At 43.9% G+C, this 27,942-nt stretch overlaps 2 protein-coding genes across 3 annotated transcripts; one reads left to right on the forward strand and one right to left on the reverse strand.

Moving 5' to 3' along the window:
- Positions 1-3,681: 3,681 nt before the first annotated feature.
- Positions 3,682-5,133, reverse strand: LOC122232704 (predicted GPI-anchored protein 58). The gene is made up of 2 exons (XM_042962792.1): positions 4,984-5,133; positions 3,682-4,245 (listed from the first exon to the last, which is right to left on the reverse strand). The coding sequence occupies exons 1-2, from the start codon at positions 5,131-5,133 to the stop codon at positions 3,682-3,684; spliced, it is 714 nt and encodes a 237-aa protein (XP_042818726.1).
- LOC102960200 (zinc finger protein 84-like) lies at positions 3,764-18,486 on the forward strand. 2 transcript variants are annotated; one of them, XM_042961651.1, is made up of 5 exons: positions 3,764-3,842; positions 6,976-7,135; positions 14,880-15,006; positions 15,276-15,368; positions 16,441-18,486. In XM_042961651.1, exons 2-5 carry the CDS (start codon positions 7,121-7,123, stop codon positions 17,493-17,495), a joined length of 1,290 nt encoding a protein of 429 aa, XP_042817585.1. In that variant the 5' UTR covers positions 3,764-3,842; positions 6,976-7,120; the 3' UTR covers positions 17,496-18,486. The 2 variants fall into 2 exon arrangements, with proteins under 2 accessions (XP_042817585.1, XP_042817584.1); XM_042961650.1 differs by lacking the exon at positions 3,764-3,842 and adding an exon at positions 3,993-4,144.
- Positions 18,487-27,942: the final 9,456 nt, after the last annotated feature.

Raw genomic sequence — 27,942 nt, forward strand, 5'->3', positions numbered from 1 at the left:
CCGTTACTGGGACAGAATCAGTTACTGGGACATGTGCCTCGTCGGGCATAGACTGACATCCATCAAGATTTCCCACACTAAATATCAATATTTTCTCTCTGTTTTTAACCAGTTCGGTAGAAATTATAACAAGTAACAAAATTCTTTGTGTTTTTTTGTTTTGCTGCAAATCTAAATGGCTCCATAGGTTGTTCTCTGCTACATACCCAGTGGTCTTGCACTTACACTAACTCTTGAAACCAAAACATTTATGAAGTCTTATGCTACCTCTTGATTAGCCAAGCAATTTACAGCAAAAAGAAAAAAAATGTCATTTATGTTCAATATGTATGGACAAGGAAAAAGATAGTTTCTGAGTAAGGCAGAAGGGAATGGTGCTTCATGCTTCCTAGCTTGTCACTTAGAAACACTGTGCTGTGCAGTTAAAATGTCCTCATTCCAGAGTCTGTTGCTTTTTATTACATATAATCTATGTAATCTGTAACCCCCACACAAGACTTCCATGTCAGCGGGTCAGCATTACTACAGAGAATCACTTCAGGGGCTCCACCCCAGTGCCTGTCACACACTACCCAGCCTCGTGAAGTGTAATAAGTTAGGATGAAATAAACCACCAAAGAGGCCCAACGTAGCAGCACCGTCCCGTCATTTGTCGAATACCTCTTAAGACTTCATTTCACCTTTCTGTACCCTCTCTCACCCAGTCTGGTAACCACTTTTGAAGGGAGATATTGCATCGGGCTGCACAGCTGTATTTTCTTTTTCTTTTTTTAATTTAAAAAAAAATTTTTTTTTCAACGTTTTTTATTTATTTTTGGGACAGAGAGAGACAGAGCGTGAACGGGGGAGGGGCAGAGAGAGAGGGAGACACAGAATCGGAAACAGGCTCCAGGCTCCGAGCCATCAGCCCAGAGCCTGACCCGGGGCTCGAACTCACGGACCGCGAGATCGTGACCTGGCTGAAGTCGGACGCTTAACCAACTGCGCCACCCAGGCGCCCCTCTTTTTTTAATTTTTTTAATGTTTATTTATTTCTGAGAGAGAGACAAAGCATGAGTGGGGAGGGGCAGAGAGAGAGGGAGACACAGAATCCGAAGCAGGCTCCAGGCTCCGAGCTGTCGGCACAGAGCCCGACACAGGGCTCGAACCCACAAGCCGTGAGATCATGACCTGAGCCGAAGTCGGACGCTCAACTGACTGAGCCACCCAGGCACCCCTGTATTTTCTCTCCCATTTGTGTTTGCATTTCGATCTGCATTTTGAAGAAGCTTTTCACGCAGGTGTTCCTTTTTGTACAACCGCAACGGCACCATTCACACTGTAGTCTGTACCAGTAAACTTGTGTGTAACTCTGATCCTGTCTTTAAGGAATTAGCTAGCAAATGAAATAAATATTTCAAGGCTTGGGCACAACTGGACTAGCACTGTGACAGTCAGCTGTGGCAGTGTCTGCAACAGTGCCGTGTGCCCTCTAGGTGGCAGCACATAAGCCTAACAGCTTTTCCCTCCCCACCCCTTTGTCATGCTGAAGGGTCAGGCCACACTCACTCTCATTATCTTAGAAAACTTCATCTCATCATGTCTGTCTGCAGCATAGACACAGGCAGTGTAACATCTTGTGACCAGCTCACAAGCATGACCAGTACCTAAGTTACGAGGCGCCTCCCAGCGTGGCTCACCCCACCTGTGGACTTGGTGGTGCCATCTGGTAACTTTATTTTCTTTGGGGGTCTTTGTAACTTAGGTCACAGTGACTACTCATTGAATCCAGGTAGTCTGGACATCTTGTCATTGAGCCTATTCCTTTCAGATGCTAAGATTAAATAAACCAGGGAACACCAACTTTATTGAATAACTAAGTCATTATACATAGATATTTTACAACACCTAAATCATTAAAAGTGCCCAACAAATAGTGTAGCTATAGAAGCAGCCACTGGTAAGATAAGAGAGATACAAATGAAGTGACATTTGTAATTAGATTCTCATTTAAAGCATTGCTATGATTCCTAGCATTAAAATTATTTACAAAAAACCCACATCAAGCTGAGATTCCCAAGAAGATGGGGAAGCAGATTAACTTCTAGCATTTGTTAGAGAGGGGTTATGTTAAGGAAGCATATTAAACTACCACTGCAGCCATTGGAATGGCTGTGTGGCTTTATCTCCAAACCATGGTGGCCACAGGGCCGCTCTAAGTGCATGAACAAGTCATATATACTTATTCTGTTGTAGGTGTTTGTACAGAGCAGAATGTGTCAGGCAATGACATCTGAGATCTGGGCCACCTGTGCCTCACACACAAGGACAGGGCAGACAGCTAATGAACAAGGTCAGCTGTTGTCCCTTTGGTGAGAAGCAGGCTGTAAGTTGCTGGCATGTGTTTCCACTGCCTGGTGCACCTGGAGAGCAAGGGCGCCTGTGGGAGCTCAGACTGGTGCACACACATCTCTCTGCTGTGCTTGAAAAGAAAATCTCTGTACCTGTATGTTTACTGAGTAAACTGTTGAATGAATTAATATGTGTGAGCGTGATCATTGGGAACAACGAACTCTAGCTTCCATTCAACTAGGTAACCCAAACCAATTCTGAGCTGTCACCAGTTTCCAACATGTTTATCATTCAAATACTCCTGAAACATCAAGAGACCAGCTTTCGTTTACTTGTCGGCAGTGTTAAGAGTTAATGCTCTGCCCAGCCCTTGGCTCACCTCGCTTTTTTCCCCCCATGCTAAACTGGGGGCTCCCCTAATCCTTCGAATCTTAAAAGAGTAGGATACTTACAGTTTAGTGAGCACAACTTCTAAAAAGAGATGAGGCACACTAAAAAGATTTACTCACATCTACCCTGTGCTTTCTGTGTCAGATATCACCTGATCCGAATCCCCACGAAACCACATAGTGCAGGACCAGACCTGGATTCCACACCCCAATGTCCAGTGCTCAGCCCATGGGAGACGCACTTGTCCTTGGATTCCTTTACGGTCTTTTCCCCAAAGGTTTAATTTAATTAATTGATTTTATTTTTATTTTTGAGAGAGAGTGTGAGCAGGGGAGGGGGGAGAGCAAGAGAGGGAGAAGAATTCCAAGCATGTTCTGCGCTGACAGCAGTGAGCCCCATGCAGGGATCCAACTCACCAACTGTGAGATCATGACCTGAGCTGAACTCTGTCAGACACTCAACGGACTGAGCCACCCAGGCACCAATTTTTTTTTTTTAAGATTTTAGTTGTTTGTTTTTTAATTTTGAGAGAGCGCACGCACGCATGCGCAAGCAGGGGACGGGCAGAGGGCGAGAATCCCAAGCAGGTTCCACGCTCAGTGCAGAGCCCAATGTGGGGCTTGGTCTCAGGGCCCTGGGGTCATGACCTGAGCTGGTATCGCGAGTGGAAGGCTTAATGGACTGAGCCCCAGGCGCCCTTTAATATTATATTTTTACTCGCTACACCGAAGTGGGGCTCAACCCACAACCCTGAGATCCGGAGTGGCTGTTCCACCGACTGAGCCAGCTGGGCACCCCAGACTGCTTTCCGGTCTGCAAGTCCTCCGAGCACAATCAGGCCCCTACTTTCATTAGTACCGGAGTTTGTTAAGTTGCGTGCTTCTCCCTGACTGAAAGGCTCTCCTATGGAAGGAACGAGAAACCACCAACTCCCGCATTCGTTCACCAGCGCGTATACACTCAGCCGGCGCCCTGCAACCAGGGAACTGGTGAAAAGCCCTGGGAGTTTATATGGCCAGGCGCGCCGCGGAGCCCTCTGGAAGATGTAGTTCTGGGACGCGCGGCACTCTGGGAAATGTAGTGCTGCGCGCACGCTTCCTCGGTGGGCCGGGCGAACCTTGGTACTACTGGCCGGAGGGGTGGGCCGTGTGGGGAGCGGGCGGGCTGCGGGGCGGGGGCGGCCTCGGTGTCCGCGCGGGCCCCGCGGTGTCCCCGGTGCGCGTTCTGCGGGTCAGGGCAGCGTGTGGGGCCAGTGGGGTCTGGGGCGGCGGGGCAGAGCGGGCCGGTCAGGCAGGATCGGAGCAGGGGACTCCGGGGATGGGTGACTGGGCCTGCGCGGAGGGCGCTGGAGGGAGCGGGGCCGAGAGCGGCTGGGGGCCGACGCCTGCTGAAGGGGCCGTGGGGCTCGGTGACGGGTAGTGAGGTGAGTGAGCGGGGGCCTGTCCGGACGAGTGTGGGGGCGGGGCTGGCGGGGTGCGTGGGGCGAGGGGTGGTTGTGGACCTGTTAGGGCGGCGTTCGGGGGTCTGCAGAAAGTGGTGGGACAGAATTAGAGATTTAAAGCATTCGTGCCTTAAAGTCACCTTCGGGGAGTGAAAGATGGGGCCGCAGGCCTGAGCTGGTCTCAAGGTGTCGGTGATGTGGGCTGGGGGCGCCTTCGGGGTGTCCGTGATTGGGGCAGCTGTGGAGTGCAGAAATCGGGCGCCTGGTGGGGTTAGTGAAGGGCAAATAGAATTTGCTGATTGGAGGGAGCGTGAAGTTGAATATTTTCGGGGTGATAGATTGGGGTCTTGTGTGGTTTGGGGATTGCTGGGGTTTGCAAGAGCTCTGTGAGTGGGGGGACATTACTGGAGGGGGATTTTTCTCATTAACCTGTTACTTTGCCTTAGGGTTGAGTAGTTTGGGAGGCCAGTGGAGGTGTGGGGGGCGCTGTGTGTGTCACTAATTATAGGCTCACGGAGGAAGTGAGCCTAGGATGTCAGTTTACATCAGTGACTGGGGAATCCAGAGATCAGCATTAGGGTGCCTGATGGGTGAGGAATTGGGGACAGTAGGAATGATTGAGCCATTAGGAAGGCCTGGGTATCAATCAGAAGAGTATTGGGGCACCTGGCTGGCCTAGTCGCTGGCGTGTGCAATTATTGAACTCGGGGGTTGTGAGTTCAAGCCCCAGGCTGGGCGCAGAGTTCGCCTTTAAAAACAAAAAAGAAAAGGAAGAAAGAGTAGTGATTGTGGAACTATGGGTTAGTGACTGATTGTGGTACTATGGGGTTGGTGACTTGGTAGCCTGCAGGTGGAGGCAGAGACTGGTAGACATTTGGCTGTGAGTAACTGGGGGGCTGTGGGAATGACTGGGGACATAGTAGATTTGGACAACTGAGGCGACAGTATGTGGGGACAGTCGGAGGAGTCATCGGGAAGCCTGTGGGAGTTAGTAAGTCGGGGGGTGAATGAGGGACTTATTGGTGTAAGTGATAGGGTTGTGGGAGTTAGTGATGAGCCGAATGTGCCTGGTGACTGGGACTCACAGGGCTTGTTGGGAGTATGACTGGTGGAGTAAGTGGTGAATGGGCTTTTGCAAATGGTTGATTAGTGAGCTGTGGAATTGACTGGGAGGTCTTTGAGGCTGCTGATTGGGTGGACTTGGGGTCAGGGATCGAAGACGAGGGATGCCTGGATATCAGGTGTTGGTTGAAAATTGATTGAGTTTTTATACGATGTAATCACAGGTCTGCAGTTATATTTATTGGTCTGAAAGTGGGTTTACTATATAGCATAAAAGGCGATTCAAAAATGTAAGACTGTAAGATCACAGTTTTGTAACAATGTCAGATGGTTTCTAACACCCTATGAGAGAGGTACCTTTGAAGTAGTGGGGTTATGGGTAATAATTGTTAGTTGATATGTATTTTCTGATTTCTCTATAATCATGTCCTGTAATAGTAAGAGCGCTAACTAGCATTGACTAAATGTGTATGTGCCAGTTATAGTTCTAAGGTACTTACATGTATTAACTAATTTAGAACTCTCAAAGAACGTTATGACCTTAAAATGAATTGTTTGTTGTATTTTGAGGAGAAACTCAGCTGAGTTATTCATTTCATGAATGGTTGGATTCACTTTCCTCTTTTATTCATGCCTTTATTTAAAAATGAAATTGATGTTCAAGGGGTGCCTGGGTGGCTCAGTGGGTTAAGCATCTGACTTCAGCTCAGGTCACGATCTCGTGATTCGTGGGTTCCAGCCCCACGTCGGGCTCTGTGCTGACAGCTCAGAGCCTGGAGCCTGCTTCGGATTCTGTGTCTCCTCTCTCTCTGCCCCTCTGCCACTCATACTCTGTGTGTGTGTCTCTTTCTCTCAAAAATAAACAAACATTGAAAACATTTTTTAAATGAAATTGATCTTATTTCCTGTTTGCTATGTATTTTACACACACACCATTGCTGTCTCCCTTCCTTTCAGAGACGATGAATGCTTGGTTAAATGCTATCAATGCTGTGGGGTTCCTTCTGCGTACGCTGCTGTTTGAGTCCTTGTTAGATCTGTTTACGGTCTTTTTTTAAAAGTTTGTTTATTGGGGCACCTGGGTGGCTCAGTCAGTTAAGCATCTGACTTCAGCTCAGGTCATGATCTCACGGTTCGTGAGTTTGAGCCCCGCGTCGGGCTCTGTGCTGACAACTCGGAGCCTGAAGCCTGCTTCAGATTCTGTGTCTCCCTCTCTCTCTCCTCCCCTGCTTGCGCTCTGTCTCTCTCTCCCTCAAAAATAAATAAAACATTTAAAAAAATTAAATTAAATTAAAAAAGTTTATTTATTTTGAGAGAGAGAGAGAGAGCACGAGCAGAGGAAGGGCAGAGGGATAGAGAATCCCAAGCAGGTTCCACTCTTTGTGGAACCCAGCGCGGGGTTCGATCCCACGAACTGTGAAATCATGACCTGAGCCAAAATTAAGAGTTGGATGCTTAACTGACTGAGTCACCCAGGAGCCTAGAGTATTTTTTTTTTTCATTTAAGTTTATTTAAATTCTAGTTAGTTAACATATATGGTAAAGTTGGCTTCGGGTGTAGAATTTAGTGCTTCATCGCTCAGATACCACACCCAATGCTCATCACAAGTGTCCTCCTTAATACTCATCACCCATTTAAAGTCTGTTTAGAGTCTATAGAAAACACAGTTTGAGCTTTAAATGAAGGTGAGTTTTCAGCAAAAGAGGGAGATTTGCATCTACTAAAGAGACTTTGTTAACTGATTCAACAGATTCCGGTTTCCATGAAGTAATTGGCTTATTTGAGATAAAGAAGTCCCAGAGGTGAATCCTTGGTGAAGAGAGTCCTGACCAGAGGAGTTAAGAAGGATAGAGCAGAGCCTAAAGTTACTGGCCATTTCCCAAGTGTGGCAGAAAATGACTAAGTCCCAGGTAAGTAATTCATTTATTTCCTCAGTTATGGTTCCATACAATTCACCCATTTAAAGTGAACAATTTACTGGTTTTTAATGTTTATTTATTTTTGAGAGAGAGACACACACACAGAATTAGAAGCAGGCTCCAGGCTCTAAGCTGCCAGCACAGAGCCCGACGCGGGGCTCGAACTCACAAACTGCAAGATCGTGACCTGAGCTGAAGTCGGACGCTCAACTGACTGAGCCACCCAGGCGCCCCTTTTACTGTTTTTTAGTAAGTTTAGAGACTTCTGCAACCATCTAATTGTTCATCCTCCTAAAAGAGCACCCCGTTAGCAGGTGTTCCCCATTTCTCCCTGCCCCGGCTCTAGGCAAGCACAGTACGCTCTCTGTGTCTCTGGATTTGCCCCTTCTCCCCATTTCATATCAATGGAATCACACCTGTTCTGTTGCGACTGGCTTCTTTCGTGTAGCTCGCTTTCAAGAGGGGACATATTTTAATACTTTATTGTCTTTTGTTGTGGAATGATAATCTGTTGTGTGACTATACCACATTTTATCAGTTCCTTATTTGCTAAACATTTGGGTTATTTCCACATTTTGGCGATTATGGCTGATGCTACCGTGAACATTTGTGCATATGTTTTCTGTTCTCTTGGGATACATGCCTAGGAGTGCAATGGCTGGTTCGTGTCGTAACTATATTTAACATTTTGAGAAACTGACAAACTGTGTTTTTTAAGTTGCTGATTCATTTGACAATCCCACCAGCAATATATAAGGGCTTCCATTTCTCCACCTCCTCATCAACACTGTCACTGTCTCACTGTGGCCATTCTAGTGGGTGTGAAATGGTACCTTGTGGTTTTCATTGCATTTTCTTCTGTATCCACTGATGTGTCTGGGCATAAAATTTTTATTCACATTTTTTTTAAGGTCTATTCATTTTTTGAGAGAGAGAGAGCAAGCGAGCACGAATGGGGAAGGAGCAGAAGGAAAGGGAGACACAGGATCTGAAGCAGGCTCCAGGCTCTGAGCTGTCAGCACAGAGCCCGACGCGGGGCTCGAACCCACGAACTATGACATCATGACCTGAGCTGAAGTCAGATACTTAACCAACTGGGCTACCCAGGCACCCTGTCACTTTTTTTTTTTTTTTAATTTACATTTTTTTATTGCTTTCAGTTGGAAAAGCTTTTGCCTGCCTTCAACTTTGGGCAATTTTCCCGTTTTGCTTCCCTGATTATTTCCTCCCCTTTATTCTCCATTTTCTCCAGTTTTGGAATGCTTGATGGGTATTCTCTTCTGGATCTATGCTCTGAGTTTAAAAACTTTTCTTTAATATATTTGACTTCTTTTCTTCTCACCTTGATTCTTGCAGAATTCATCAGTGTGGTAATTCACACTGCAAATGTCCTCTTCCATTAGATACATTCTGCTGTTGGGCCAGTATATCGAGATTTTTTTCCATTCAAGTTTTTAAATTTTATTTTTAATTTTATGTATTTATTTATTTTTTTAGAGAGATAGAGTGAGCGAGCATGAGCAGGGAGGTGGGGCACAAAGGGAGAGAAAATCCCACGCAGGTTCCACATTCAGTGCGGAGCCAGACTTGGGGCTTGATCCCACAACCCTGGGATCATGACCTGAGCTGATATCAAGACTTGGACGTGCACCCAGCCGAACCACCCAGGCGCCCCATTCAAGTTTTAATAGCAACCATTAAAGTTGCTAAACCATTCAAGTTTTAATAGCAACTTTTTTAATGATTCCTTCCAATGTTTCAGTGTGATGGTTGAAGAGAAGGGCCTAAAATGTGTGTGTTGTTTGCATTAAGATATTTGTTTCAAAATTAAATATACTATTTTTGTAGGGACAATAACCTATATAGGATGTGAAATCCAGATCTTGTGTTTGGCATAAAATCACTCTTTTGTTTTGTTTTGTTTTGTTTTGTTTTTTTAATTACCAGTAATGTGTTGGAGTCAGCTCATACCAACTTGCAAAACTTAAATTCTGAGTTTTGTAAACCAGTTATTAAACTTTGATAGCTTGAAATCAGCCATGGTAGGAATATTTTCAACACAGATTAGCAAATGCTACAAATTAGGACTGTTTTTCCAGAGAACTGACTTCTCAGCATAAGTCTGGATCACATTGAATATCTAATCACCCTCAGAAGTCATTCACGAGTTGAACAGCTTCACACATCAGATTGACTAATCTGGCTGGCATCATAGACTCAATTAGATTACCAGCACGGTACAGGGAATCATTAAACCGGTGAACTGAATGAATATGTGCCCCAATTCATATCTTGTATGAAAAGAGCCACATCTGCATGGCTGAGACGTGTCTAAAATTGACTGTCCTAAGATCCATGTAAGGCTTCTCCAGTAGAGTGCCCCAGTACTGTGGGGTGTTTGGTCTGTTTTGTTTTTGTTAGAATGAAATCCAAAATATGTTCACTGTGATTTATTCTTTGACCCTGAATCATGTAAAGTGTGCTGCTTAATTTACAAATACTTGAGGTGAGGAGTTCTCTACATACCTTTTTGTTATTACGTTCTGATTGTATTTTTTAATGGTCAGAGAACGTCTCCTTATGATATCAATTCTTTGGGACTTATTTTATGGTCCAGCATATGGTGTATCTTTGGGAATAACCCATGTGAGTCAAGGAGAATGTGTTGTTGGATGGAATGTTCAATAAATAAATGTCAATTAGGTTAAATCAGTTGATAGCATGTTCAATTCTATATTCTTACTGATTTTTGTCTACTGGTTCAATCAATTATTGAGAGCCGGTGAAAACCTCCAGTTTTTTTTGAGGATTTGTACAAGAGTTTATGTACAATAAATGCCCAGACATAGAATTTCTGGGTCAAAGGCCATGTAAGTTTTACATATTAATAGAGATTACAAAATTGCCTTCTAAAAGCGTATTCAAATTTGTTTTATCAACAGTGTTTTGCTGACTCTTCCCCACATCCTTACCAACACTGAGTTGTATCACCTTTTTTTTTTTCTTTTCTTTTTTTTTAAGTAGGCTCCATGCCCAGCATGGAGCCCAACACGGGGCTTGAACTCATGACCCTAGATCAAGACTGAGCTCATGACGTGAACTGAGATCAAGAGTCAGACGCTTAACCAACCGAGCCACCCAGGCGCCCCCATGTCAACTTTTTATCCTTGCCAACCTGATAGATGAAAAATGACATTTCCTTGTATTTTTAGCTTGCATTCTTTTAATTATTGCTGATAATGTTTTCTGTTTTTTGATTATGATAAGATAGACATAAACATGTTCATAATATTGTGCAACCATCACTACCATCCACATCCATCACTTTTTTCGCCTTATGCAATTGAAACTGCACCCATTTATTTATGTCAGTATTTTCGTCATGTATTTTGAAGCTCTGTTATTTTTTTATTTTTATTAAAACAATTTTTTTAATGTTTATTTATTTTGGAGAGAGAGTCAGAGCACAGGGGGCAGAGAGAGAGAGGGAGACACAGAATCTGAAGCAAGTAACCTCTAGGCTCTGAGCTGTCAGCACAGAGCCTGATGTGGGGCTTGAACCCACAAACTGTGAGATCATGACCTGAGTTGAAGTCAGAAGCTTAACCAACTGAGCCACCCAGGTGCCCCTCTGTTACTTTTTTTTCAATATTTGTTCGTTTTTGAGAGAGAGAGAGAGAGAGCGCGCGTGTGTGCAAACCTATGAGCAGGGGAAGGGCAGAAAAAGAGGGGGACAGAGGATCTGAAATGGGCTCCATGCTGACAGCAGAGAGCCTGACGCAGGGCTTGAACCCACGACTTGAGAGATCATGATCTGAGTGGAATTGGACACTTAACCGACTCAGCCGCCCAGCCGCCAGGTGAAGCTTTGTTATTAAATGTTTGCACATTTAGGATTATTATGTTTTCTTGATGAATTGACCCTTCTGTTGTTATGAAATGTCCTTTTTTATCTTTTATATAAGCAATACCCCTTATCTTGAAGCTTACTTTGTTTAATATTAATGTAGCTACACTAGTTTCCATATGAATGTCTGAGTGCTATTACCCTTTCCTGTATTTTACGTCTAACTTATTTGTACCTCTGTAATTGTGTCTTGAGCACCTGGGTGGCTCAGTCGGTTAAGTCACTGACTTTGGCTCAGATCACGATCTCACGGTTCGTGGATTCGAGCCCCGCGTCGGGCTCTGTGCTGACAGCTGAGCCTGGAGCCTGCTTCAGATTCTGTGTCTCCCTCTCTCTGCCCTTCCCCTGCTCACACTCTGTCTCTCTCTGTCTTTCAAAATTAAATAAATTTTTAAAAATCATCATTAAGTGTGTCTTTTGTAAGTATCCTATAGGTAGGTCTTACTTTTTCCAGTCTGATAATCTCTCTTTTCTGTGGAATGTTTATTTAGTCCGTTAACATTTTAAGTAATTATTGACATATTTGGGTTGAAGTCTAGCATCTTGCTATTTGTTTTCTATTTGTACTATTTGTTCTTTGTTTCTTTTCCCTGCCTTCTTTTGGAGCGTTTGTGTGGTGGTCCCTGTTCTCGGGTGTTGGAGGACATGTGCTTCTGCGCGACTCTGCCCTCCTGCTTTCCACAGCCTGAGTCCCCAGGCACAGGAACGAAGCACTTTCTTCTGGGCTTCCTCCCTCCTTCTTCTCACCATGCGATGGGCCCACCCTCCTTGACGAGGCCTTCGGTGTTGGTGGACACATGCTGTGCTGTCTCCATGCAGCCACCCTTTGAAAGGGTTGTTTTGGGTTTTTTTCCTGAAAAACATGCTAGATTTTTTTGTTTGTTTGAACATTTTGGACATTCCATTATACGTTGGCTTGCATTGTTTCTGGTGAGAGGTCAGTTGTCCCATCCCTCTTATGTTGATCCCTGGAATGTACTGCGTCTTACCCTCTGGCTGATTTTAAGATTTTATTTTTAGTTTTGAGCAATCTGGCTCTGATGAGCCTCGGTCTGGTTTTCTTTATATGTATCCTGATTGGGATACTTTGAGTTTCTTGTGTCTGTGGAATGTTTTTCTTCACATTTGGAACATTTCCAGCCATTATTTACTCAAATATTTTTTTCTGTCCTATTTTCTTTCTTCTGACCCTCCAATTATGGTGTATAAGATGTTTTTATATTGTCCTACAGGTCACTGACACTTGATACATTGTTTCCAGTACTTTATACTGTGTATGTTATTTTTTTTTAACTTTATTTTATTTAGTTTGAGACCGAGAGAGCAAGTGTAGGGGAAGGGCAGAGAGAGGGAGAGGGAATCCCAAGCAGGCTCCGTACTGTCAGCACAGAGCCCAATGCGGGGCTCGATCTCATGAACTGTGACATCATGACCTGAGCCGAAATCAAGAGTCAGGCGCTTAACCGACTGAGCCACCCAGGTGCCCCTGTATGGTTTTTATTAATCGATTTTCAAGTTCATGAATCTTTTCCTTCATAACATCTGCTGTTAAGTCCATTTGATAAGTACTTAATATCAGCTGTTCAGTCTAGAGTTTCTATTTGGTTCTTTTTTAAAAAATTAATTTCCTTTTCTCTCCTGAAAGATTCCGTCCCTTCACTTATCATATCCATGTTTCCTCTAAGTTATTCAACATATTTAGTATTGTTATTTTAGAGTCTGTCTCTTAATTCACATAACTTAGGCATCTGTAGATCTCCTTCTGTCGGCTGGTTTTACTTTCTGTGGCCGTAGTTCTTGGTCACATTTTTATACTTCTTTGTATATATATTTTACTGCATTCTAGATGTTGTAAATAAAAAATGGTTGAAACTGAAGTATAACTTGCTTCATTTTGTTCACTTTCCAGAGTATATAGACTCTTTCCTTTAGAAAGTAGGGTGGAGGTTTATCATTCTGGTTTTTTCTAGAAGTGAGTTGAATTAGTTCACAATTTATTTTATTTATTTGTGTATTTTTTAACGTTTTTATTTTACTTTTTGAGAGACAGAGACGGACAGAGTGCTAGTTGGGGAGGGGCAGAGAGAGAGGGAGACACAGAATCCGAAGCAGGCTCCAGGCTCTGAGCCATAAGCAGAGAGCCTGACATGGGGCTCGAACCCATGAACTGTGAGATCATGACCTGAGCCAAAGTCAGACACTCAACGGACTGAGCCAGCCAGGCACCCCTGTTCGGTTATTTATTTAACGTTTATTCATTTGAAAGAGACAGAGTGTGAGTGGGGGAGGGGCAGAGAGAGAGGGAGACACCAGAATCCGAAACAGGTTCCAGGCTCTGAGCTGTCAGCACAGAGCCCGACGCGGGGCTCAAACCCACGGACAACGAGATTATGACCTGAGCCGAAGTCAGACACTGAACCCGCTGAGCCACCCGGGTGTCTGTCAGATTTGCTGTTTTAAACACCAATGTATTTATTGCCCGGCGGACATGTACAAGAAAGTCTCTAAGGCAGGAGCAGAAGGTGAATATTTTAGGCTTTTCCAGCCACACATCCCTGGCGCAACTGCTCACCTCCCCTGCGGTCCTGCAAGAGAGTCATGGATCGTACGTGAACAGATGGCTGGAAGCTGGCTTTCAAGAAGCTTTATTTTAGCATCTAAGTGCTGACTGGGCTTGGCAATTTGCAGCCCCTGCTCTAAGGTGCAAGCCGGGCGGACAGCACTGCTGGTGCACGGAAGGTGACTGTCCCCAGTGCTGGCACATAGAAGGTGACTCTGTCTCCAGTGCTGGCAGACAGGTGACTGTCCCCACTGCTGACACACAGAAGGTGACTCTGTCCCCGGTGCTGGCAGACAGGTGACTGTCCCCAGTGCTGGCACACAGAAGGTACTCTGAACCAGCCACACCCGCAGTGCATTCATCCATATTCTTGGCTTGTCGGGATATTGAAAAGTTTTCATTTTTGCCGATCTAAGGGGTAAATGATAACCCCTTACAGTTGTGTTTAAACCACGTATGTTCTCTGGCCCCAGCGTCTGTGGTAACTTGACCTGGCGACAAGATTGAGGGCCCTGTGAGGACAGAGTGAATCCCGTTCACCTTCGTGTTGATGACACCAGAGTGGAACCTCACACACTTGTGGGTCGATAAACATTCTAGGTCATACTATCTCACTTAAAACACTACAGGATTTTTAAGACTTCTGTTTCTCCAGTAAGGCATAATGCAAATCTAGGCATGTGATAAAAAGCCTGTGTACTGAATCCTGATAAGAATGGTCAAAATCAGTGTATCAGAGATGACTTCATTTACAAATAGTGGGAGCTCTGATAATAAGGCCATAGAACTTTCTCCTGCAAGACACCCGGAAGCAGATGGTCCTGGGCTGGCACAGCTCATGACCGGTATCATAAAGGACAACATGTTTCCAGGTTTCTGCTCTGCCAAACTTCACTCACATTGTCTCACGGCCCAAGGTGGCTGCAGCAGCTCTGAGGGCAACGTCTGCGGTAACAGCAGGAAGAAAGGTAGAGGGGGCAGAGGGCGAAATCAGTACCTCTTTTACCCAAAAACGGCAGCTTCCCCGCGGATGGCCCTCACACACCTCGTACGTCCTATCTCCGGCACACAGTCACGTGACCGACTCTAGATGTAAGAGAGACAAGAACAGAGGGAGCCGGCATCCGGCTCGGAGCAATTGCGATTCGTTACTGGGAACTGGGCACTTTGGCGTGGCGGCTCCCGGGGGCTCCCACTCCAGGGCCTTGCCGCCTTTCCTTTATTATGGTATCCATTTCTTCAGATTCAGCAGGGACATGCTCTTTCAGGGGTCATTGGCTTTTGAGGATGTGGCCGTGAACTTCACACGGGACGAGTGGCAGCTCCTGGACTCTGCTCAGAAGAACTTGTACAGAAACGTGATGCTGGAGAATGTGAGCAGTCTCGTGTCCCTGGGTAAGGACATCTTGTGCGGACTCGGGCTCTGCCCAGGCACTTGCCATTTCCTCTTCGCCTACTATCAACGGGGGCCTTTGAAGTGTGCAATGACTTAGGCTTTAGCTTAAGAATTCACGAGTTCTCAGCGCTTTTTTGTGTTGAGTGCACGCTCACATCCCAGATGGAAGGCCTCCCTGCACAGCCTCTGAAACTAAGCATTTATTTATTCTCAGAAGTCTGAAGCCCAATAAATTAGGCTCAAGTCATGTGTGATTTTTCACATACAGGGTTTCAACTTATCAAACCAGATGTGATCTTCAAACTGGAGCGAGAGCAGCCTTGGATAGTAGGCGAAGAGGTCCCAAGTCAGAGCCTGTCGGGTGAGTCACATGTGAGAAGGTGGAATTTTAATGCCAGTTTAGGGGCGCCTGGGTGGCTCAGTCGGTTAAGCGTCCGACTTCAGCTCAGGTCACAATATCACGGTTCGTGGGTTCGAGCCCTGCGTTGGGCTCTGTGCTGACAGCTGGGAGCCTGGAGCCTGCTTCGGATTCTGTGCCTCCCTCTCTCTCTGGCCCTCCCCTGCTCATGCTCTGTCTCTCTCTGTCTCAAAAATAAATAAAAAAAAAATTAAAAAAATTTTAATAAAAAAATACATGTCAGTTTACAGTGGACGTAAAGACAGTGAGGGATGGGCACCTTTGAAATGCTGTTTAGATAATTCTCCAATCACTAAACCTTTAGAAGGGACTCAGAACCACGGATATGAGCTTCTCAGATACCCAGATCTTATATAGATCACTTATCTGTGTGAGGATAATCTGTCCGTCTTTGCTTTGATTTTAGAGTGAGCTATGCTCCTCTGGTCTGTACTAAGGAGCCCAACCCTTCTCACCTCAGACCGTGTGTGTTCTTTTCCCCTCTCCACGCCACAAACGTATCCTGCTGATAGATCCCTTGTCTTTTCACTGGTACCGAGAATTCATTGTGTTTTTTTCTTCTCATCATTCTAATTCCCTCCTATTTTCTTTCCCTTTTTATTGTTAAATGCCTCAGATTACTATTATATACCTGCGGTCATTCCTTCTATTCTCTACTTGATTTCTTTTATGGAAGTTTACTCCTTCTATGCCTATAACCAAAGGAATAACTTTGGTGTCATCATTTCCTACCTTGTAGTGCAACTTTTTAATGCAGATTGTGTTCAGATAAAACCCTACCTTCGCTTAGGACACATTATTATATCATGGCCTTTAGCAACCTATTTAGTCAAAGGTTTTTTTTTTCCCCTTTTTCCTTATCTATTATTAGTTTTCTACCTCAGTTTCCATGAGAGCACTTTATTTAATTTTAATTCCCAAACATGTATAGTTGTGCATGATGTTTTCTGCACTTCTAGTTCACCTGTTCACGATTATTGAATCCACAAAATATGTTTATCATTCTCCTTTCTAGAATACTGGAAAGTTGACGATTACAAAGCTTGGCACCAAGAAATCCAAGACAGGATTAAAAAATCGGAACAAGTCCATGAAACTAACGCCAGTGGAAAAACATTCCAACCCAGCATGAACCTTGCACCGTTAAAGCAAAAGTCCAGTAAGCATGTCTCAAATGGAAAACATTTGAAACACTCGTTAGGTTTATTTACTGAGGCTGGAAACCGTGGAAGAAGGAAACCTGGTAAATTCAATGGATATGAGAAATCCTTTTTCTATACCGAACATGGAAAAACTCATGTTGGAGCAAAATGCTACGAATGTAACGATTGTGGAAAAGTCACCAGCAAGAAGTCACGACTCATTGTACATCAGAGAACACACACAGGAGAGAAACCATTTAAATGCGGTGAATGTGGCAAAGCCTTTTCCCAGAAGTCACACCTTGTGACACATCAGACGGTTCACACAGGAGAAAAACGTTATGGATGTGAGTGTGGGAAGGCCTTCTCTAGAAAGTCTCATCTCATAACACACCAGAGAACTCACACAGGAGAGAAACCTTATGAATGCAGTGAGTGCAGCAAAGTCTTTTCTCAGACGTCCCAGCTCATTATTCATCAGCGAAGTCATACAGGAGAGAGACCGTATGCATGCGGTGAATGTGGGAAAGGCTTTAGTGGGAAATCGCAACTTATTACTCATAAGAGAACCCACATAGAGGAAAAGCCCAATAAATGCAATGAATGTGGGAAAGCCTTCAGGGAGAAGTCAAGTCTCCGTAAACATCAGAGAATTCATTCAGGAGAGAAACCATATGGGTGCAGCGAATGTGGGAAAGCCTTCAGTGGGAAGTCACTCCTCCTCAGACATGAGAAAACTCACTCAGGAGAAAAGCCCTATGGATGTAAGGAATGCACGAAGGCATTTATTTGGAAGTCACAGCTCATCATACATCAGAGGACTCACACAGGAGAGAAGCCCTATGGATGTAGCACTTGTGGGAAAGCTTTTTCCCAGAAATCACACCTCGTGATACATCAGAGAACTCACACAGAAGAGAAACCCTAGAAATAGAGCGAGTGTGAGACACTTTTAAGAAAATAATCACCCTTCTCTCTATATCATAAAACACATTTATAAAAATCCTGCGAATGCCATGAGTGTAGGAAGGTCATTGGCGGGAAGTTCTACTTCCTTGAACGTCAGAATGCCGAATTGGAGAGTAAGCCTCTGTGTGCAGTGAATGTGGCAAAGGCAGTAGAGACAAGCGCTCAGCAAATGGTCTAGTCTCATCATAAATCAAGTTATTCATATCGAGGACAAAAATAATGACTTAAATGAATATAGGAAAATTTGTCCATAGCAATGTCAAAAAAAAAAATCAATTTCCAAGTACGGTATTGCATCTTTAAAAAAAAGATTATATATTCTATTTTAAGTGATAAGCTTATGAAGCTTTAAAGATATGTATGTCTGTGTATGAGTATGTTCAGTAATCTTGACAGCCAAGTAGAAAGCCTATTGCTTCAGACAAATATAGGGCTTATATTCCTGAGTATGGCTACATCTTGTGAATTTATATAATTTCATAGCATATGTGAAATTAATCTGTAAATATGGTATATGTCATGTTTATAGCACAGCATCTCTCAAGGGTGCTGCACAATGTATATCGTTTGTCTTGTACCATAGTAGAAGGTAAGCCAGACCAAATGATTTAGTTATTATTTAACAAATAGTTTAAGTTGTATTGCCACAACTTTTTGGCACATGCAAATGAGTTTGGGAACTCTTACCATGCCCTGTGTTCAATAACAGAAGCTGGAATTTTTCAGTAAAATCTCCTGCCTCTTCTGAGTCGCCAGTTACATCCAGATTGTTCACATTAAACATGCAAAGGCAAGAATACAAGTTAATGTCTGACCAAGTGAGCAAAAGAAAAACTCTGAACTGCATTGCTCGTCATCTAAACAGACGAGAAGTGGAGCTGGCAAAAATAAAATACCCACAAGGGGCTCCCGGGTGGCTCAGTCGGTTGGGCGTCCGACTTCAGCTCAGGTCATGGTCTTGCAGTTCGTGGGTTCGAGCCCCGCGTCGGGGTCTGTGCTCACAGCTCAGAGCCTGGAACCTGCTTCAGATTCTGTGTCTCCCTCTCTCTCTGCCCCTCCCCCGCTCGTGCTCTGTCTCTCTCTCTCAAAAATAAATAAACATTTTAAAAATTTTAATAAAATCAAATACCCACAAAACATATCCTCCTGTTATTTTTCAGGGGCATTTTTTCTTCTTCTTCTTTAATGTTTATTTTTGAAAGAGAGTGCGCGTACGCGTTGGGGAGGAGCAGAGAGAGAGGGGGACAGAGGATCTGAGCTGTCAGCACAGAGCCCGACACGGGGCTCGAACTCATGAACTGCGAGATCTTGACCTGAGCTGAAGTCGGACGCTCAACCAACCGAGCCACCCAGACGCCCCTTAGGTGCCCCAAATCTTTAAATAATGTATTTGAAAATGCCAAAAGCCTGTCTTGAATGTTGGTGAAATTCAGAGCTTTGTATCACTCCCTATATGTGTGATTTTCTTGCGTTGCTAACTTGTCTCTGTTGAAACCATCTACTATGCATGTTCCCTCTACCTCTGTTTAGAATTTTTAGTAATTCCTCTCCTTGGTAATGCCTGACAATGTCAGAATCCTTTCCTGAATGATTGTAACGTTTAGAATTACAGAAAAATGACTGTTTTCATCAGACAAAGGGAGAGTCGTGGACAACGGTCTTTAGATTTCACATCCAAGAGCAAATGTTATTTGAATATGGGGCTGTATCAAAATTAAGAGTTAGGGCCTAGGTTAACACAGTATTGCTTTGGGGGATGACCTTGACCCCAAATTTCTCATGCAGCCCATACGGGGAGCTCTTCATTATTCTGAAGTGTCACGTGGGATTTGTTGTCTGGCTTACTGGTCAGGGTCCAGTCTTGAAACAACTGCCCTAAGAAAAGCAGCTGGAATCTGGCTGGGAGCTGCTGACAGAGGCGGTGGGAGAGATGAGACGTCACGTGCGGTTTCTGCTCTCTGTCCTTGCACCTTGGGCTCCTGTCAAACGTCACAATTACAGGTCCTTGATGCCGTTTGAGCGTCTTGTGCCAGGGAATCAACAGAGAAGGAGGTTACCATTACTGCTGGAGTGTTTGATCTGCAGGATTAAGGAATCGCTGGTACACATTTGGGGCCAGGTGACTCTGTATGGAGCCTGACAGATTCACTGACAAGCCTCGTAGTATTTCCCTGTGAGTTCCCGTGGGAGACTAAAGCACCCATTAAGACAGGACTACTAGAAATTCAGTCTTCAGTGATGAAGAAAGAACCTTGACCCACCAGTAGCTTGCTAATGGCAAGCATAACGTGCAACGGGGGCAGAGAAAAAATTTTTTTGATCTCAGCCAGCGTTTTATGGTGAATACCTGGCAACTGTACCTGCTGTGTATATTTTTGTTATGTTTCAACAAATTTTCCTACCCTATTTTTTGTTTTGATATGGAACATTAATTGGCGAGGTTTTGTTTTAGGATTCAGTTCATAGATCATGAGATCAAGCAAAGTCACATTGTGCTTAGAGACCCTAGACTTGAGATACAAACGAGGACCTCTAGGACTTTGTATTTTCTCTCGTTGGGGAGAGGATGAGAGTGTCACTGTGGGATTCGCCCATTCATGATAGGCAGGACAGCATTGTCACCTTACTGTCACATGTGTATCACGGGAGGATGAGAAGGAAGGGTGACAAATAACAGAGTGGGTGGACCGTGCTGACCCTGGACCTGCCTGGTCCTCAGACCCATTCCTTCCTCTACCCTCCCTGCTCTACTCCCAGGGCTGGGGAAGCCTGGCCCGCAGGTGTATCCCAGTCTCCTGTATCAAGTGCTTCTAGATGAATTTGGGAAACTGAGGGGAAACTGAAGGGTGTGAGATTAGTAAACAAAAAATATTTCTTCCGTCTGGGCCTCAGGTAACCTCTCCAGCAATGGCTGTGTCTCCTCTGTCACTCCAGCTGTTCTTAGGTAGACATGCTGTGGTTACAGCTTCCGCTGGGTGACCCTGGACCGGGGATCCGGTAAACACCTCCTCCTTTTGTCCCCCTGCTGAGTGACGGTCATGGATTCCTGCTTCTGCACCTTGGCTTTCGCATCTGGGACGCCTCCCCACCCTCTCCGGCACCTCATCCCTCCTATCACCCGTGTCACCAACTTCCCACATTAAGTTCCCTGTTTTACTTACAGTGTTTTTATTTTTAGATTGGACCCTTGGCGTTACAAGTGTGGGAGGGACAGTTCTTGATTTGGGGCATGTAGAGCTTCCTACAAGACAGCCTCCCAACCTTGCACAGTATGTGAGTTCCTAGAAGAATTGCTCATAATAAACAAATACTGGAAAAAATTCAAAACAGCTAGTGAGTGGCGAAGGAAAATATGCTATGTCCATACAATAAAATCCCTTTTTGCGATAAAAAGACGCACGACGTAGTTGCCGCAAGAAAGGAACCAGTCACGAAAGACTAGACTGGATTTTCTATTTACATGAAAATGTCCAGACTTGTGGTTGCCTTAGGCCAGGCTTACAAGTGGGGACTAACTGCCAGCGGAAGTGGGGGGAACATCTGGCAGTGATGACACTGGACTTTAATGAGGGACACATACCTACCGATTCACGGAGAGTCGCTGAACTGAACACCTAAGTGGGCAAATTCAATGGCATGTGAATTATGTCTCAATAAAGCTGTTTAAAAATGGATAGCGCTAAAGGGAGAAGTAGAAAAATGCACAATCATAATTGGAGGTTTTAACTAAGTCCCTTCTATTATTAGCAGATAGAACAAGTACACATAAAAAGTCCAGAAGGATATAAAGTATTGGAGAAATCCAAGGGGCGCCTGGGTGACTCAGTCGTTTAAGGGTCTGACTTCGGCTCAGGTCGTGATCTCATGGTCCGTGGGTTAAAGCCCCATGTCCAGCTCTGTGCTGACAGCTCAGAGCCTGGAGCCTGCTTCGGCTTCTGTGTCTCTTCTCTCTCTGCCCCTCACGCACTCACGCTCTGTCTCTCTCTCTCTCAAAAATAAATAAAGATTAAAGAAAATGTACTGGGGAAATCTTATGAATGATTCAGACATTGGAATGGACAGATAATAACTTTGAAATAACTATTATTAATAAGTAGGAAAAGATATGGGGTGCCTGGGTGGATCAATCGGTTGAGCATCTGCCTCTTGACTTTGGCCGAGGTCATGATCCAGGGTTGTGGGATTGAGCCCTGGTTTGTGCTCCACACTGAGCGTGGAGCCTGCTTGGGATTCTTTCTTCTCTTCCTTAAAAATATCAAAAAAATAAGTAGAGGGGCGCCTGGTGCCTCAGTCATGATCTCACAGTTGATGAGTTGGAGGCCTGCATCAGGTGAGCTCAAGCCCCGCTTCTCCCTCCCTCTCCCTCTCTTTCTCCCTCTCTCTCTCTCTCTCTCTCTCTCTCTGCCCCTTGTGGGATTCTCTCTCTCTCTTTCCCTGTCTGCCCCTCGTTCACGTGTGCCCTCTCTCTCTCAAGAAAAAAATAGTAGAAGAAGATAGAGGAAAAGATAGATATCATGGATGAAAAGATGTAGAACTAATAACAAAGTGAAGTTATAAAAAATCAGTGGATAATACTAAAACTAAAAATACAACGTCAGAGATTATGAACTCATTGCATGGGATTTACAGCAGAGGAGACATACGAGAAGATGGTATTAATGAATTTAAAGTTAGGTCAATTGAAATATGTTAAGAAAATGAAAAAAAAGGGGGGGGGGCGCCTGGGTGGCTCAATAGGTTAAGTGTCTGACTCTTGGTTGCTGTTCAGGTCATGATCTCATGGTTGGTGGGTTCAAGCCCTGCATCAGGCTCTGCACTGATGATGCAGAACCTGCTTGGGATCCTCTCTCTCTCCCTCTCTCTCTGTTCCTCCCCTGCTTTGCTCGCGCACTCTCTCAAAATAAGTAAACTTTAAAAAGCAAAAAGAAAACGAGAAAAAGGAGAGGCACCTGGGTAGATCAGTCACTTAAGCATCTGGCTCTTGATTTCGGCTCAGGTCACAATCTCATGGTTCGTGGAATCTTTTTTCCCTGCTCCTCTCCCCACTCATGCTCTCTCTCTCTCAAAATAAATAAGTAAAGTTAAAGAAAAAAGAGAAGCTAAGGATTAGAGAAAATATTCACAAATCACATTTCTAAGAAAGAATTTATATCTAATATCCAGAATATATAAAGAACTCTCAAAACTCAAAAATAAGGACACAGCAACTCAATTTAAAAAAATTTTTAGGGGCACCTCGGTGGCTCAGTCGGTTAAGCGTCCGACTTCGGCTCAGGTCATGATCTCGCGGTCTGTGAGTTCGAGCCCCACGTCGGGCTCTGTGCTGACAGCTCAGAGCCTGGAGCCTCTTTCAGATCCTGTGTCTCCCTCTCTCTCTGACCCTCCCCCGTTCATGCTGTCTCTCCCTGTCTCAAAAATAAATAAACGTTAAAAAAAAATTAAAAAAATTTATTTAAATGTTTATTTATTTTTGAGAGAGAAAGAGGGTGGGGCAGAGAGAGGGAGACTCAGAATCTGAAGCAGGCTCCAGGCTCCAAGCTGTCAGCACACAGCCCGGCACGGGGCTTGAACCCACAAACTGTGAGATCATGACCTGAGCTGAATTCGGATGCTTAACCGACTGAGCCACCCAGGCGCCCCACAACTCAAATTTTTTAATGGGAAAAATAGTTGAACACTTCAGAGAAAGTTTATGTATATTAAATAAACACAAGAGAATATGACTCACATCATCACTAGGGAATTTAATGCCGCAATGAGATTATCACTCATTAGAAACCTATCAGAAATGCTACCTATTAGAATACCCACCTGTTAGAAATGCTAACAACAAACAGAAGAAGTGACTGATGATATTGAGTGCTGGTGAAGAGATATATGGAGCTACTGGAACTCCTACATTGCTGGTAGGGAGGCAAGATAATATAGTCTGGAAGGCAACTTGGCCCAGAGGGATGACTTAGGGGTAGCCGTTCATGACCCTGAGGGTTCGCCAAGGGATTCTTAGAAGAAAGAGCAACAGAGGAAAAAACAAATTGGACTTCATCCAAATTAAAACCTTTTGTGCTTCAAGAGACAAGAAAGTTTAAAGATACCCCACAGAAGAGGAGGAAAATATTTGTAAATCGTATGTGGTATATATATATATATATATATATATATATATATAGAGAGAGAGAGAGAGAGAGAGAGAGAGAGAGAGAAGGGGGGCGGGAGGGAGAGAGAGAGAGAGAGAGAGAGAGAGAACTCACACATACAGATATATGAAGAACCCTTACAACTCAATAAATAAGAGAAGGAGCCCAGGTTCTGGCAGAGGAAACCTTATTGCTAATAGAAGTGTGGTGTATATTGTCAGTTTGAGGGACTGCATCCCTGAGAAAGGCTCATAAGTTATGTTGCCTGGATAGAAACAAACGTAATCAAATCTCATAAAGACACGTGAAAAATTCTTCAGTAAAAATGTTTATATGAAACATTTAATGTTTCATATAGTAACGGCTATTTCATATAGTAATGGCTATAGATTTGATCTATTTTGAGGGCTATTGTTTCATAGTTTTTAATTCATCTAAATATCTCAGCGTGTGTGTTTATGACATATATACACTATATTCTTCAAGGTATATATGTATACATAAGTAAACAAGTAAATTGTGTATTTTACACATAAAATAATTATTTATAAATAGACAATTATGTGTAAAGAATTAAAATATTTCATCATGAAAACTCCCGATCATAAAATGGGAATGATGAATGTTTACGTTTCACACTCTGGTGGATGTACAAGTTAGGAAAGATGATTCCTGGCTTGTCCCACTGCGGTTTACGGCCACATCAGTAGTGTTCTCATGTATACGGTAGGCACGTTCAAAGTTGTGTGTGTGTGCCGTGTGCTGGATCGCTGGTGTGGTGCCCCTGTCAATCACTGCCTTGAGAATGTAGAGACCCTGACCTCCCTCTATATTCCCATCAGGCAGGACATGTAGAAAAACGTGCTCAGCGTTCCAGGTCAGGGACTCCGGGGGTGACCAAGCTGGAGTGTCTCCCTTGTAAGCAAAGGTGTCCTTGCACGCTGGCCATGCAAGGAGGGGAAGGGCCCAGGTAGTTGTTGGGTCAGTTGCTCTAACAGCTTGCTGCACGTAGATCCCAGCGGCGATACTTTGTCCGTTTGGTCACTGCCGGACTCCCTGCACACAGGTCCTCCCAGGAAGCCTGTCTCTCCGTCGTTCTCTCTAGGTCCTTTCTTTGGTCTCACTGGACCATCACCCACCACTGGCTTCGAGTCAGCTGGGGTGAGGCCACACACTTTGTCAATATGAAAGTTGTGCATTAATTAGAACTTGCGATGTAGTACCAGACTCCTAAAGCCATCAGGAAGATAGTCTCCTGCTTTTGAAATCAGTTTTCACAATAAGGATGGACAGAGGCTGACATTTATGGATTTCTAGAGTGTACGTTCACCGTGTTTGGTAATTGTTTTAATCTGAGTGTCTTTTGGGAACAGAGATTATGAAGGCATCTTTAGTAACCCACAGTTTCCCTGTTTGTAAATAAGCACATGAAGATATCTCAGAGCTATCCGCTGAATTTCACATTTTAATTTTGGTCGCCATAGTTTATAATCACTAGAGTGCATGTATGCATAGGAGCTTAAGTAGCAATTTACATATAAGGGCTCACACTCACATCACCTACAAGTATAGACAATTTAGAACAGGGGCGCCTGGTGGCTCAGTCGGTTAAGCGTCCGACTTCAGCTCAGGTCATGATCTCGCGGTCTGTGAGTTCGAGCCCCGCGTCGGGCTCTGTGCTGACCGCTCAGAGCCTGGAGCTTGTTTCGGATTCTGTGTCTCCCTCTCTCTCTGACCCTCCCCCATTCATGCTCTGTCTCTCTCTGTCTCAAAAATAAATAAACGTTAAAAAAAAATTAGAACAAAACAGAGCATAAGACATTCACAACCTCTTGAAATCAGCCATTCTGAGATTACTCTTTGTTGAACACACTGGGTGCATCTTCAGATCACAGGAAGTTCTATGTTATGATAGGACAGATTCGTCTATAATATTCAAACTTTTGATTAAATAAATTAGTGAACACTTGAAAAAGAATGGATACTGTCAAGTTACATATTAACATCCTTTTATTTCCACAAAATAAAAGTATTATACACCCCATGTTTATTAAGATTTTTTAAATATTAAATCCTTATTTTCAAACTTTAAGTAATTCACACAACCGCACACTGTGAATGTATTCTTCCCTTGAAAAAAGAAATACTTTATTCGATTATTCCAGTTAGTGTCTACTAGACTCTTTTAATCTAAAACATGTGGCCTGAATCTTACAAAATGTTCGTAAGTACTAATACTGTTGATTTTCAAGTTTTAAATAGTGTGTGACACTTCCATGTACACTTTTCCTTCGCACAGTTGTGCAGCACTAATTGTTTTGGAAAACTTTCCTTTGTGCATGCGCTTATCCAGTTAGAACATTTACCACAAAGATAGGACAAAGAAATTCTACTACGCAGTTGATAAACGGGTGATCGAATAATAGTTTTATAAAGCTGGTTGATGAATTGGTCAGGAACAGCGAAACAGTGTGGTACATCAAGGTCATCCACTCAGCTGCGCCCTTGGTTTCGGGGTCCACTCCGGAGCAATGATGGCTGCAGAGAACTCAGCTGACCTGTATGGGCCACAAGTCTGCCTTTACTCTGTGGCCCTGGCAAAGAGCAGGTTCGTTTGTTGTGGGTGACTGAGCTCATCATGAAGAGTTGTGGGAAGACAGACCCTGAGTTAGAATTTAAAGCATAAATGACTTTTTTCTCTATGTGGCGTGTTGTAGACTCTGAGTCTAGAGATCTTTCTTGTCCAGCACGAAAGCAGGACGCAGGATTAAAATGCGAGAGATGGCTAATGTCCAGGAGGAGACAACAGCCCCGACTAAGGGTCCTTGCTCCGTTTTAATTAGGATCAGAAGGCTTACAAACATGGTGATGGACGTGCACAAAGAGACAATAAATCTGTGAATATTAACTCATGGGCCTGAGGGAAAGAGGGTTTTGAAGATACACGGTGTTAGGGGTTTGGGTCAACACAAAACAAAATCCTGGCGCCGAGCAGCAGACTTAGGCGCTGCATCTGTGTATCTTACCAGCCTAGGGGACAAGAAAGACAGAGCATGCTACCTCAGGGTCACCAGAGCACCTTTCTTTTGCTAATTAGCTCCACTTTGGGCAACTTTTGCCCGCAGTGGTCTATAGCCCTGTTTACCTGTTTACCTAATTTGGTCCTTCCTTCCTGTGAAAGCAGCTTTCTGCTACAGTACTAAATTGGGGGGCGCTTTCGCCCTGAATACCTAATCTTGTTTGCCTCATATACCTCTGCATTGGGGCCTTTGCCCCGCCCTCCCTATCCTGGGGCTTTGGCCCTGCCCTCTCTATCTTAGGGCCTTGGCTGTTCTCTCTATACCTATTTACCTAATCTTGTTACCCAAACTTGGGTGTGAGCTTCCTCTGGCTTTGTAATTCTTTATGCCTTGTTAACCCATGAGTGCAGGCTCAGGGAGTTCCTAAGCTTATTCCCCACAGTGGCAGGGTCTGAGAACATGCACATTTTCCCTTGAAACAGCAAAGTAAGTCAACAGAAAGAAATACATGTATGCTTTTATTCCATTTGCCTGGTTCTACAATTTCTGCTGTAATAGGATTATTCTAAAATTGGCTTAGGATATAATAAGATTTATATTTAAAAGTATATTAAATTTTATATGTATTATAAATTGTATATATGATAAATATAAATTATATTAAAATACACGTTAAAAATTTTAATTTAACAATCATATTAATTAGTGCTAGTAATCGTGATTATTGAATCTTAAGGGTACCTGGGTGGCTCAGTCGGTTGAGCATCCGACTTTGGCTTAGGTCACGATTTCACGGTTCATGGGTTTGAACTCTGAGTGGGGCTCCATGCTGTCAGTGTGGAACCTGCTTTGGAGTCTCTGTCCCCTTCTCTCTCTGCCCCTCCCCTGCTTGCATTGTCTCTCTCAAATGAAAACTTTAAAAAAAGTAAAATTTAAAATTTAAAACAAAGCTTATATCCAAAGTTATATTCTTCTTTTTATTTTTTTAATTTTAATTTTAATTTGTTTAATGTTTATTTTTGAGAGAGAAAGAGAGGGAGACAGAACACAAGAGGGGTAGTGGCAGAGAGAGAGGAAGACACAGAATCAGAAGCAGTCTCCAGACTCCAGCTGTCAGCACGGAGCTCGGCGTGGGGCTTGAACCCACAGACTGTGAGATCATGACCTGAGCCAAAGTTGGACGCTCAACTGACTGAGCCGCCCAGGTGCCCCTAATTTTTTTTTTATTTTTATTTGAGAGAGAGAGAGA

This window comes from Panthera tigris, chromosome D3, assembly GCF_018350195.1.
Source record: "Panthera tigris isolate Pti1 chromosome D3, P.tigris_Pti1_mat1.1, whole genome shotgun sequence".
NCBI classification, from domain to species: domain Eukaryota; kingdom Metazoa; phylum Chordata; class Mammalia; order Carnivora; family Felidae; genus Panthera; species Panthera tigris.